Source organism: Rhincodon typus, chromosome 34 (assembly GCF_021869965.1).
Source record: "Rhincodon typus isolate 14 chromosome 34, sRhiTyp1.1, whole genome shotgun sequence".
NCBI lineage: Eukaryota > Metazoa > Chordata > Chondrichthyes > Orectolobiformes > Rhincodontidae > Rhincodon > Rhincodon typus.
This window is the reverse complement of record NC_063365.1, coordinates 24,369,564-24,382,025: the sequence shown is the minus strand read 5'-3', so window position 1 is coordinate 24,382,025 and position 12,462 is coordinate 24,369,564. Positions and strand designations below refer to the sequence as shown.

The 12,462-nt window shown below is 40.3% G+C and overlaps 1 protein-coding gene across 1 annotated transcript in view; it reads right to left on the bottom strand.

Annotated features, from left to right (window-relative positions):
* Positions 1-66: 66 nt before the first annotated feature.
* The window catches only part of LOC109930121 (inactive ubiquitin carboxyl-terminal hydrolase 54), a 64,076-nt gene continuing 51,680 nt past the window's right edge, over positions 67-12,462 (bottom strand). The window contains exons 16-19 of the mRNA XM_048616209.1: positions 11,223-11,356; positions 9,950-10,090; positions 7,541-7,736; positions 67-2,757 (exon numbers count right to left, since the gene is read on the bottom strand). Of these exons, the coding sequence (XP_048472166.1) occupies positions 2,009-2,757; positions 7,541-7,736; positions 9,950-10,090; positions 11,223-11,356 (1,220 nt within the window). The 3' untranslated portion in view covers positions 67-2,008. The remainder of the gene's footprint in view (positions 2,758-7,540; positions 7,737-9,949; positions 10,091-11,222; positions 11,357-12,462) is intronic.

The window sequence follows — 12,462 nt, the reverse complement described above, 5'->3', positions numbered from 1 at the left end:
AAAGAGGCATATCACTTTTTGTCTTAAGTGTTTTGCTCTTCAGAGTCAGACCAACAACAGCCCAAATATTAGCACATTTGGATACTTTATTGCAAAAATATGAGTTGCATTTTCTAGCACTGCAATAGATACAGAAATTTTCCAATTCACATCTCATTGGCTGTAAAAGCTGTACACATTTTAACAGTAATACATTAGCAAGAATATCAAGCTTTTACTAAGCAGACAAGTATGAAATTACAGTACAAATCTGTAAACAGTTTTCTACAATAAAATCTCTTAACCTACATTTGTACACCTATAAATTTATCATCAGGAGATCTTATAGGATATACACAACGGTGTGGATGGCCTGGTACTTAATGCAGAACCTCTCAGTACTCATTCACCAGTGGCATAGTCAAGATCATGAAGCTGCAGATATTACAACAGTAGTTACTGGTGGCATTTCCCATGGGTTTTCAGCAGTCTGGAAGTCACGATGAATTTTACAGACTGCCACAAATAAAAATCAGAATCATAAACATTATAAAAATAACAGAAGAAGGAAATTAAAGGCAAAGTTCAGAACTTGTACCCACAGCTGAAGCTTTCCTCTGGACCAATTCGTCTAAATATCTGTCTGGGTGCCCTGTAACATCCTTCTAACTATTCAATATTTAGACATCAAAACTAATTTTTCTCCATTTGTCACACCATCACACTTGTACCCAGTGACTGGGTATATATATACTTCTTCAATAATATTTTAATCTGCATCCTTCATTTATTTTTACAGCAGCTTTTCATCTCCAATGGCCCTCAGTGAAACAGTATCTTTACACTGCCTCTCACATCAGACCTACAATCAAAGATCATTTTAATCATATACATATGTATGGGACGGTCAGTAAAGTGTCAAGGTGTCTTCCACGTGGGCAGTAATAATAGACATGTTTTACCTCAGTTATGTGTGCTATAGAAAAACTAATTGTTCACAGGTGGTTAGTACAAACACCATCTCAAACTGCAACCAACCACAATCGTATCAAACTTACACTGTAAGCTGAATCATTGTATAACATTGGTCTTTTAACCTCTTTCAAGATCAGGAATAGACAAAAGGAAAGTTTCTGCATGTGAAGCTGGCAATAATTGCCCATGCAGTTACTGCACTTCATTAAAAATTATTAATGGGGTCCAGAGGCAGATCAGCCAAGACACTAGTTACAGAAGCTCCATGGCCCTATGCAATTCTTCTCCCCACTCTTTTTAGTGGAAGCGATACCTTATTGCATTAAATGGGTGAACACCTCTGCTAAAATAGTAAAGAGAGAAATTACAGCAAAACATGTTAAATAAATATCCATTAGCTAGGATCCTGCTACATATATTTAAAATCACCTTAGTAACTTTTGACATGCTGGAATCAGAGTCTTAAAGAGAATTTGTACTATTGGTTAAAACAAAATATTAAAGTGGCCCCCCAGTTGTTCTTTTCATTGAACTTGATAGATTTGGAGTGAGTTCAATGGGTTATTAAATTGTCTTTTTACGACAATGACATCAGAAAATGTCTATTTGCAAACTGACATGTAAATCACAATGTCATTTCGATCATTATACTGCAGTACAAAGTACTGCACATTTTTGATCAGTGAAAAGATCCAAACTAATGAAGTGGCTAGGATTGTGATACAGTAAAAATCAATTCAGTATACCCAAAGGAGAGCAGTGCAGCTTTTAGATCCAGCATCAAAACTCTAAACACAATTTCTAACTAGTAACAGAAAGAGTCAATTTTATAATTTAAATACATTCGACCTTTAGCCTTCATCAATTTTTCTTATTCTAACCATTTAAATGTGCACTATCAATTTTCAACATTACAGTTGATAAAAGATCAGTTTTACAGTGTTAACCTACTCAGTTAGCAGTTGTACCAGTGTTCAACCTAAGCATTAGCCTACTTTAAAGATAAATTGCTTTTAAGACAGCCTTTGATTTTGGTTGATCGTAATCACAAAGGTCAGTGCTGAGGTTTAAACCGCCCCATGTACGCACTACAGTTCCTACAATAGACCATGGTTGTGCTGATGAACACCTGCTGGCATAAAGCGCACTGACGCCTCCTGGTGCCTGGCTGTGGAGTGGTCTGTTGGGTCACTGATCGACCAGCAGGTGGCTGCCTTGAATACATATCAGTACTGCTGGTCCTTGCAGTAGTATGAAGAGCCAAATGCACTCTCTCACTGGCCCGAGGATGGGTATAGGTTGTTTTCCTCCAATCTTCATCTGGAGGAACATCAAGGCGAACTGGACCTGCAGTACTCAAGTGTGAAGACTTGTTATAAGAGGATTTTTGAAGATCTAAGGTCTTTGTAATGTTGCTGTTTTTTGGAAGAGTGTTTTGGACAGTACCATGTGCAGGTCTATAATGCACAGCAAAATGATTAGAACAACCATGATTATCAGGCATCTCAGTCAGAGTCTGTTGCAGATTTCTGCTCAATGTTGTTATATTGGATGGATCTCTGCAAAGTTGCTCCACTTTTCTTTTGTCTGGCAGAACAGCTTGGTTGTTGTGAGCCAGTCTCTGCTGAATGGCATTCTTATTTGCACCATGCATCTGATCTTTTCTGATTGGTCTCTGTCCTTTGGTCCAATTCTTCTGAAAGCGTGGCAGTGTACCATAATTCACTGCAACACTCTGGTAGTTCTCATGGTTGAGAGCTTCACCCCGGTCAAACACAGCCAGAAATTTTTCGATGTTCTCATCTGTTTTCACAAGAAACAGAGGAAGTTAAGCTCAGAGTTACTGGAAATTACTAGACCAGTGACAAAACTGCATTAACTACACATTCAAAAATTTTCCCACAGGTTCCCAATCATCCACTGTAAATTTAGTAGAAACCTTACCAAAATTACAATGTTGTTAAATCAGAAGAATCTTCACAGAAATTTAATCTGTAGCTACTAATCTGATAGCCTGGCAGAGAGGGAGCAAGAGGACACCATTTTGTACATATACAGATTTTGTTTCAACTCATGAAAGATATTTTGATCAAATCACATTTTCACAAGTTCAGTTTTGCTACGAATTAGTGGAGATTATTATTGTTATGTTTCAGATGTTTTATCACTGAATTCCTGGCTGATTTAAAGGCTTCAGTTGTTCCCTCTGTTATTGTACGGCGTGGTATGCACCACTGTATTAGAGAATAACACTTCACCTACTTTGACCAAATTTGCCTATTAGTCCAAATGAGAACAAGGCATTGCTCAAGTCCTTCACTTTTCCAAGTTGCCTTTTAAAATTATATTAACAGTTTTATAGATCAGCAACATTTATCACTGATCTTGACCATGTAAAGAGACTTTTTGGTCGATTAAGCCAACACTCTCTTTGAAAGGGCTGTCCATTTAATCACAGTTTCTTGCTCTTCCTTTGTACCCTTTCACACACGTATTCACATCCAATTTGACAAATGACAATTAATCCTATTTCAACTACTGTTCCAAGCACTGCACTTGATGTTCTGACAAATTTGCATTTTAAAAACATCTCCCAACCCCAGATCTTTTTAAAAGATTAAGATACGAAGTCATAATTTCTACTTACTAGTTCACAGTATATTGTAAATAGAGCCATACAGCACAGAAAGAGACCCTTCAGTCCAACTTGTCCATGCTGACCAAGTTTCCAAAACTAAACTAGTTTAGTTTAGCAGCACTGTGGCTCAGTGGTTAGCACTGCTGCCTCACAGCGCCAGGGACCCAAGTTGGATTCCACCCTCAGGCGACTGTCTGTGTGGAGTTTGCACATTCTCCCTGTGTCTGCTTGGGTTTCCTCCAGGTGCTCTGGTTTCCTCCCACAGTCCAAAGATGTGCAGGCTAGGTGGATTGGCCATACTAAATTGCCCGTAGTGTTCAGGGATGTGTAGATTAGGAGAGTTATAGGGGGATGGGTCTGGGTGGGATGCTCCAAGGATCGGTGTGGACTTGTTGGGCCGAAGGGCCTGTTTCCACACTGTAGGGATTCCATGATGCTATTCAAGATGATAAACTAGTCCCATTTGCCTGCATTTGGCCCATATCCCTCTAAACCTTTCCTATTCATGTACCTGTCCAAAAGACTTTTAAATGTTGTAAATGTACCTGCATCTACCACTTTTTCTGGCACAAACAAACCACCCATGTCAAAAAGTTCCTGAGGTCCCTTTTAAATTTTTCTCCTCTCATCTTAAAAACACACCCCCTAGTTTTGAACACCCCTCCCTAGGGAAAAGACCTTATCTATGCCCCTCATGATTTTATGAACCTCTAAGGTCACCCCTCAACTCCTACACTCCAGTGAAAAAAGTCCCAGTCTATCCAGCCTCTCCTTTTAACTCAAACCTTCCATTCCCATCAACATCCTGGCAAATCTTTTCTGAAGCCTCTCCAATCTAATAATACCTTTCCTAAAGCAGGGCGACTAGAACTGTACACAGTACTCCAAAGTGGCCTCAGTGTGCTGTACAACCACATGACGTCCCAACTCCTATATTCAATGGTCTGAGCAATGAAGGCATGCTTGCTAAATGCCTTAACCACCCTGTCTACCTGCAACGCATCTTTCAAAGAACTATGTATCTGAACGCCTGGATTTCTCAATTCGACAATACGATCCAGAACAATACCATTGACTGTACAAGTCCTGCCTTTGTTCGTTTCACCAAAATGCAATACCTCGCATTTATCCAAATTAAACTCCATCTGCTACTCCTCAGTCGATCGGCCCAATTGATCAAGATCCCTTGATAATCAGTGTAGGCCAAACCACCAATTGCGGTATCATTTGAAAACCTATTAGCCATGCCTCCTAAATTCTCATCCAAATTATTTATATAAATGACAAACAACAGCAGATCCAGCACCAATCCCTGCTGAACACAGGCCTCTAGACCGATAGACAACCTTCAACACCACCCTATGTCTCCAACCATCAAGCCAATTTTGTATCCCAACGGCACGCTCTCCCTGAATCCCATGTGAACTAACTTTACTTATCAGTCTATCATGTGGAACTTTGTCAAAGGCTTTACTAAAGTCCATATAGACATCTACAACATCTATTAACATATACTTCAATTCATTTCTTTATTCATTCACATAACTTTGAATAACTTCCAGATTTCTTGTTTTCTCTGTTGTGAAGAAATCATCAGTTTTTTCATCTCAACTTATGTTTTAAGCTTCTTATCTCTCATGCTACCTTAGTGAATCTATGATTAACATCCCTAAATCTGTTTTATAAAACCCAATATAGTAATTTCAGAATAGTCAAGAAATACAAGCAGGAGTAGATGCAGCTCTTCAAGCCTGCTCTGTAATTCAATATAATCTGTTGCTTACCTAGGATTTCAATTCCACTTGGCCACCTGCTGCCCATATCTCAATCCCCAGGGGACCAAAATCTGCTTATCCCAGCCTTGTTCAATCTTGGGGGTTCCCACAGTTCTCTGGGGTACAGAGCTCCCCACATTTTCACAACTCTGACCAAAGAATTTTCCTCTCTTCACAGTCCTAAATGATCAGTTGCTTATCCAGGGACTGTGTCCCCATGTTCTAGATTCCCAAGCAGCAGAAACGACCTCACTTTACCCTATCAAGACTCAAAATCTTTTATGTTCCAGTGAGATCACGGTCTTCTAAACTTCAAGAAACACAGACTTAATTCACTCAGCCTTTATGGACAGCTGCCTCATCCCATGAATGATTCCAGTGTCCCTGACTTTGCTATGCTGCCTCCATTGTAAGCACATCCTTCCTTTAAAATGAAGAGCAAAACTGTGCACTGTTTTGCAGTTGTAGCTGATCAAAGTTCTGTACTGTTGTAGCATCATAGAATCCCTACATTGACAGTGCAAGCCATTCAGCCAATCTAGTCCACACCAACCCTCCAAAATGCATCCCACCCATACCCATCCCCCTATCATATTCCTATCGATCTAGATTTCCCATGACTAACCCACTTAAGCTTGCACATCCCTGGACACAATGGGCAATTTAGCATGGCCAATTCACCTAACCCACACATCTTTGTACCGTGGTAGGAAACCGGAGTATCTGGAGGAAACCCAAGCAGGCACATGGAGAATATGCAAACTCCACACAGACAGTTGCCCAGAATCAAACCCAGGACCCTGGTGTTGAGGCAGCAGTGATAACCGTAGTGTCACCATGCTGCTTGTACTTCAATGATCTTGGAAATATGCACAAATAAACCCGATGAATTCCTTTATTTTGTAATATTGCATTCATTTACAATACATCAGGTTTAACTCATTGACAACCTGTTTTGTTCTCATTCAATAATTTTATGTCTGTGATAATAACAATAAATAATTCTTGCCGTCCAGACTGTTTTGATTAGTCAGACATCGATCCCAAGAGCTTTTGTAAATACAAAGACAGTGATTAAATATTAGAATATTTTACCACAACACTAAGGTAACATGGGGACTGTATGCAGCCACCACTCCCAACTGATTTTTCTCCCTCTCTGCCCTAATTTCTCTCCTCTTCATTCACTGCCAACTTGAAGACATTTCAACCTCACCTAATGGAGGGTGAGAAAAAAAGTGATGAGTGGGACTCAACGCTGTGCCTGTCTACATTTTCTTTGCTATCACCACCACCATACTTTTGTTAGCTTACTTAGTACTGGTTGTTTCGAGATCTAGCTGTTCTGATGTGAGAAATGAGTACACGAGATACGTGCTGTTGCCAAGAGTAGTGAGGTAGCAGTGAGGCAGGCTGTGTTAATAGAGAACAAGATTAGTGGAAGAGAAGGACTGAATGAACTGCAGATGTTGTAAGTCAGAAACAAAAACAGAAGTTGCTGCAAAAGCTCAGCAGCTCTGGCAACATCTGAAGAGAGAAATCACAGTCAACATTTCAGGTCGAGTGACCCTTCCTCAGGACTGAAGATTAGGGGTGGGCCCCAACAATACAAGTGTTGATGGGGGCAAGCAATGGGTTGGGGGTAAGGTGGTTGCCACGGGTGGTAATGCACATGAGGTATGGAACTGGGGATAAGAATAGCATAGTGAGATGAAGGATGAAAAGATCAAATGGGATGGAACAGTTATGGAAATTTAAAGTAGTACTGATGCAATAAACATACCAATTTCACAAAAAAATTTTACAGGTCTCCACTAATTTCACTACGGTATAATTAGCAGAAATTATAGTCAATCAATGCTGTTCAAATTATGACCATTTGCTGAATTTAATAATAAAAGAAAGCCTTTGTGTGAAAGCCTGTGTGGTTGATGGAACCAATGGTAGCTTCTTGCAGTTAATGCCAGGAAATACCAAGACATGGTCTTGTCATGTGAAGTATCTCTGCCAGTAGCTTCATTTATAAGTCGACAATTCCATATTTGAAAAGCATTTCAAACAACAATATGACCTGGAAAGGAAACAGATGGACAAGGACAGACAACCCTGCAGTCTTACACACTAGGGATCGGTGCACACAAAAAGGAGGTACAAGTGGAGATGCCAAGATTACCTGATGCTCTATTTGCCCCACCAGCCTTGCTTGGCCACAATGGATCAGACGAAAGGTGCTGTGATAGGTTGGAATGGTGTTGAAGGAAAGAGGTTAACACATGAGGATCATGGGAGGAAGCTTGGGATGTGGTCAAGGAAGAAGAACTGACCGATCTTTTTTGAGGCTCCATGCATCTTCTCAGGGTTGTTGTTTCCTTTTAAGATAAATGGATATGACTGTTATGTGGAAACTTACAGTGATGATAGAAAGAAAAAGAATTGCCTTAAATTTATTCCCGAAAGCCTCTCCCACAAGATTTCCTAAGGATTGATCAAGATGCTAACATTTATGCACAAAACATTTGCTTGCAAATATAGGTTGAAAATTACTCGGGGAAGTTTATTTCAGCAGGATGTGGTGACACAGTCGTAGTGTCACTGGACTAAAACAAAGTTGCTGAAAAAGCTCAGCAGGTCTGGCAGCAATTGTGGAGGAAAGAAACAGAGTTAGAGTTAATGTTTTGGGTCCGGTGACCCTTCCTCAGAACTCTGTCACTGGACTGGTTGACTAGAAGCCTAGGCTATTGTTACTGCAATATAGGTGCGATCACCATTCCCAAGTACGTTTTGTACCACTGGCAGGACAGACCCAAAAGAGTGGCAGAATAATATACAGTCAGCAGGAAGGTGCATTGCAAGTCCTCGACATTAACCCAATGAAGACTCACGGTATCAGGCGCAAACATGGGCAATGCTGGTTACTTTGGCCGAGGCTGGCAAGGGCACTGTATGTACTCTGGGTAGGGAATTTCAATGGTCATTATCAGGAGTGACTTGGTAGCATCACCACTGACCAACATGGCCGATACCTCAATTGCTGCTAGACTGGGTTTGCAGCAGGTTGTGAGGAAACTAACAGAGAAAAACCTATGTGAACTCATCCTCACCAATCTCTCTGTCACAGATGCATCTGTCCATAAAATTATTGGTAGAAGCGCCCATTTCACCCTTAGGGAGACAAAATCCCTAGTTTGTAACGGTATACCTTCCATTGAATTGGGTCACATAAGTGCTGTGTTAAATGAGACAGATTTCAAACAGTTCAAACAATTCAAAACTGGGTAAACATGAGGTGCTGCAGTCCATCATAATCATCATCATCAGCAGCACCGAATTCAAACTCAATTTGTAACCTTGTGCTTTGGCATGCCCCCCACCAATATTTATCAGGAATCCAGAGGATCAACCCTAGTTCAATTAGGAGTGTAGAAGGGCAAGGATATACCAGAAATATCTAAAACTAAGGTATCAATCTGGCGAAAGTAAAAACTTACATGCCGAACAGCAGAAGCAGCATGCCACATACACAGCCAATCAATCCCACAACCAGTGGATCAGACCTAAGATCTGCAGTTCTGTCACATTCAGTCATGAAGGGCAGAGGACAATTCAATGATGGGGAAGCCCAGCACATCAGACTAATAAGTGTGGTTGATGCATTTGCAGTCATCTTCTATCACGTGCTAAGTGGATGATCCAACTCAGCTTCCTCTTAAGTTCCCAGAATCACAGACGCCAGTCACCAGCCAATTCAAATCCTTCTATATGTATTCAACAAAATAACTGGATATGCAGACCCTAAAGGCCCTGGAAACATTACAGCAATAGCAGATCGAGGGGATCTGGCAAAACTGAAGCCAATAGGTATTAGAGGAAAATTCTCCGCTGGTTGGGGTCATACATAGCACAAAGGAAGATGGTTATGGTTGCTGGAGGTCAATTATCTTAGTCCACTGGAAAGTTTCTCAGTGTGGTGTCCTGGACCTAACTACCTTCAATTGCCTCATTAATAATCTTCTTTCCATCATACGATCAGAACTGATGAATACTTACTGATGACTGCACATTACACAGCGCATTTGTGCCACACAAGGGCCAGAAACTGAACTGCTCCAGCCACAAATACTGTTCAGAGATTAGGAATTCTGCTGGAAATTAATCACTTCGAGTCCCTAGAGTTTGTCCACAATCCATAAGGCACAAGAGAGGATTGTGGTGGAATAGTGTCCACTAGCCTGAACAGGTCCAGCTCCGGTAATTCTCTTTCAATAACACCTGCCAAACTAGTGACCTCCAACATCCAAAAGGGCAAGAACAGGACATGTGTGGGAAAATCACCAGGTGCAAGTTCATTTCCAAGCCATACATAATACCAACTTGAAATTACATTGTCATTGTCACTGTCACTGGGTCAAAATCTTGGATGTCTCTAATAGTACCGTGTAAGAGCACTTAGACCAGATTGACAGAAAGGGTGCAAGGAGGTAACTCACCACCACTTTACCTAGGGCAATTAGGAACGATCAATAAATGCTGGCCTGCCAGCAATGTCCACATACCACGAATGAATAAGTAAAATTAAACTTACAACACTCTGAGAAGGAACCACAGGATTATCTCTGTTAGCAAGAATAGTTCCACTCAGGCTGCGAGCAATCCGACGGAAATTCTCTGCACTGTAATCATCATTTTCCTCAATATCTCTTGCAGCAAATTCACTGAAGTGCATCTTGTAAAGTTAGAGAATAAAGGTAAATTGAGATCAATTAAACATCCGTGACCAGCAGTGGATGCAAAAACAAAAAATGTCCTTACAAATATAGGAGTTTATAATAAACACAGCAAAAAGGTGATGAGGGAATCTTGCTAGAAATTGTAGTCATTTGTATTAGTCATAAATAGATGTAACAGTAACTTCGCTAGCCATAGTAGGGCTCACAGTGAAATGGAACATCTAAATAGTGGATACTTGGAGTACAGTGCAAAAGGTTAAGCCTTGGAAAAGTTCTGTATTGAATCTGGATCACCCATCAATTAATTTGACTGCTTTATGCAATAGCTGCGTATCAACTTTGTATGCAAATACATACAACACAGCAAAATAGTAACCTCAAGTCACCTATCATCAATAGTTCTGGGTAATTAGGGATGGGCAATACCCACATCCCATCAATGAAATAAAAGAAAATTAATGAGTGGGTCATCAACTGCCTTTAGATGGATTCTCCATTGTAATACAGTGCTTAATTTCTGTAGAATCCTCAAAAGACAACTTATACCGCCCATTAAAGTAAAAACCAAAAGAACAGCGGACGCTGTAAATCAGGAACAAAAACAGAAGTTATTGGAAAAGCTCAGGAGGTTTGGCAACATGTGAGAAGAAAATAATCAGAGTTAATGTTTCAGGTCCAGTGACCCTTCCTCAGTCCATTGCGAGACATTAACTCTGATTTTTTTTTCCTTCACAGATACTGCCAGACCTGCTGAGCTTTTCCAGCAACTTCTGTTTTTGTTCCTGCCCATTAAAGTGCTGCTTTCATTGCCTAACTGATGAACTGCCAACCGGATTTTCCCTGAAGGAGATGCAGACCTTTATTTAAAAACCATGGCATATTTTGAAATCGGAAGTAGTCGAGTACTCTGAATTAAAAAGGATTCCACAAGAGTTGCTTTTTGCTTCAAATTCGCTTTTAAGAAGCACCTATTTCCCTCAGTCCACCACAATGAAGTTTCAAAATCTAATACCACACGTATCGATTGCCCGATAGAAGCTAACAATTCAATGCAAATACACACAATAAGTAGTCACACAATTTATTAGGAATTAAGCTAGTAAGGAATTTCTATTCACTTAGAAATACCTTTGTACTAACTGGTACAGGTGCTCCACAAGATACTGCTGCATAAGCACTGCGCTCAATCTCTGCGGTTGGAGTTTTTGACTGACCTCTTCCAGGCAGAGAGAAGTGTTTTCTTGTAAGTGTATGTGCGGAAACTAGAGGAGACACAAAAATCAGAGCTACATTAACACATCCTTCATTTTCTAAAAATTGTACGAGTAGCCAGTTATCAATTAGGATAGGTGTCTTTAAATCAGCACAATCTTCAAAACATGACACTTAATTCTACATATGGCTAGATATGCAGTCAGCCTGGGTTCAACTTCTGAACCAGCTGAGGTTACCACGAAGGACTCTCTTTCTCAACCCGAGGCCCCTCAGGTTAAACCACCACCAGTCGTCTCTCTCTAATCAGAGAGAGCAGCCCTATAACACTATGATGACTTTACCTGTTAGTTAATAAAATGGATTTTTGAAATCCCTGCTGAATATATTCTAATTGGACCTAGCTATCTCTGATCACAATGGTGTTCTGGTCTTGTTTTTCTGTACAGTCCAGAGCCTTCAAATCAACCAACGTTGCACCTTTGCCACACAGACTCCTTTTTGGCAGTCAGTTGTGTGTCTACCTGGGTTCAGGTATATCTGGTGTAACAATCTTTTGAATCATCAAATTAATTGCTGTACGAACAAATCAACAAGGAACAAGAACAGGCCACTCAGCCCTTTGAGCCTGCCCTGCCATTCAATAAGATTGTGGATAATCAATTTTAATTTCAACTTTATATTTCTACATATTCCCAATAATCCTTCTTTCCTTTGGTAATCTATCTACCTCTGCCTTAAAAATATTTCAAGATTCTTCATCTGCTACCATTTGAGAAAGGAAATTCCAAATTCTAAACCCTCAGAAAAACTGTTTCCTCATCTCTGTCTTTAATGAGCAAGGCCTTATTGTTAAAAGACACCTAGTTGTAGACTTTCCCACAAGGAGAAACATCCTCCCCATTATGGTGCAGTAGGGTCATGTCCCTATCCCTGGACTGAGAAGCCTGAGTTCAAGTCCCAGCTGCTCCAGAGGTGTGTAATAACATTTCTGAGCAGGTTGATCATTAAAAATAGATTAAATAATTTTTTTTAAAAATCCATTCAATATCCACCTAGTTAAGTTCCCTCAAGACTTGTACGTTTCCAATTAATTCACCTTAAGCCTTGTAAACTTAGAGGATACAGGCCTAACCCATCTAGCCTTTCCTCATAA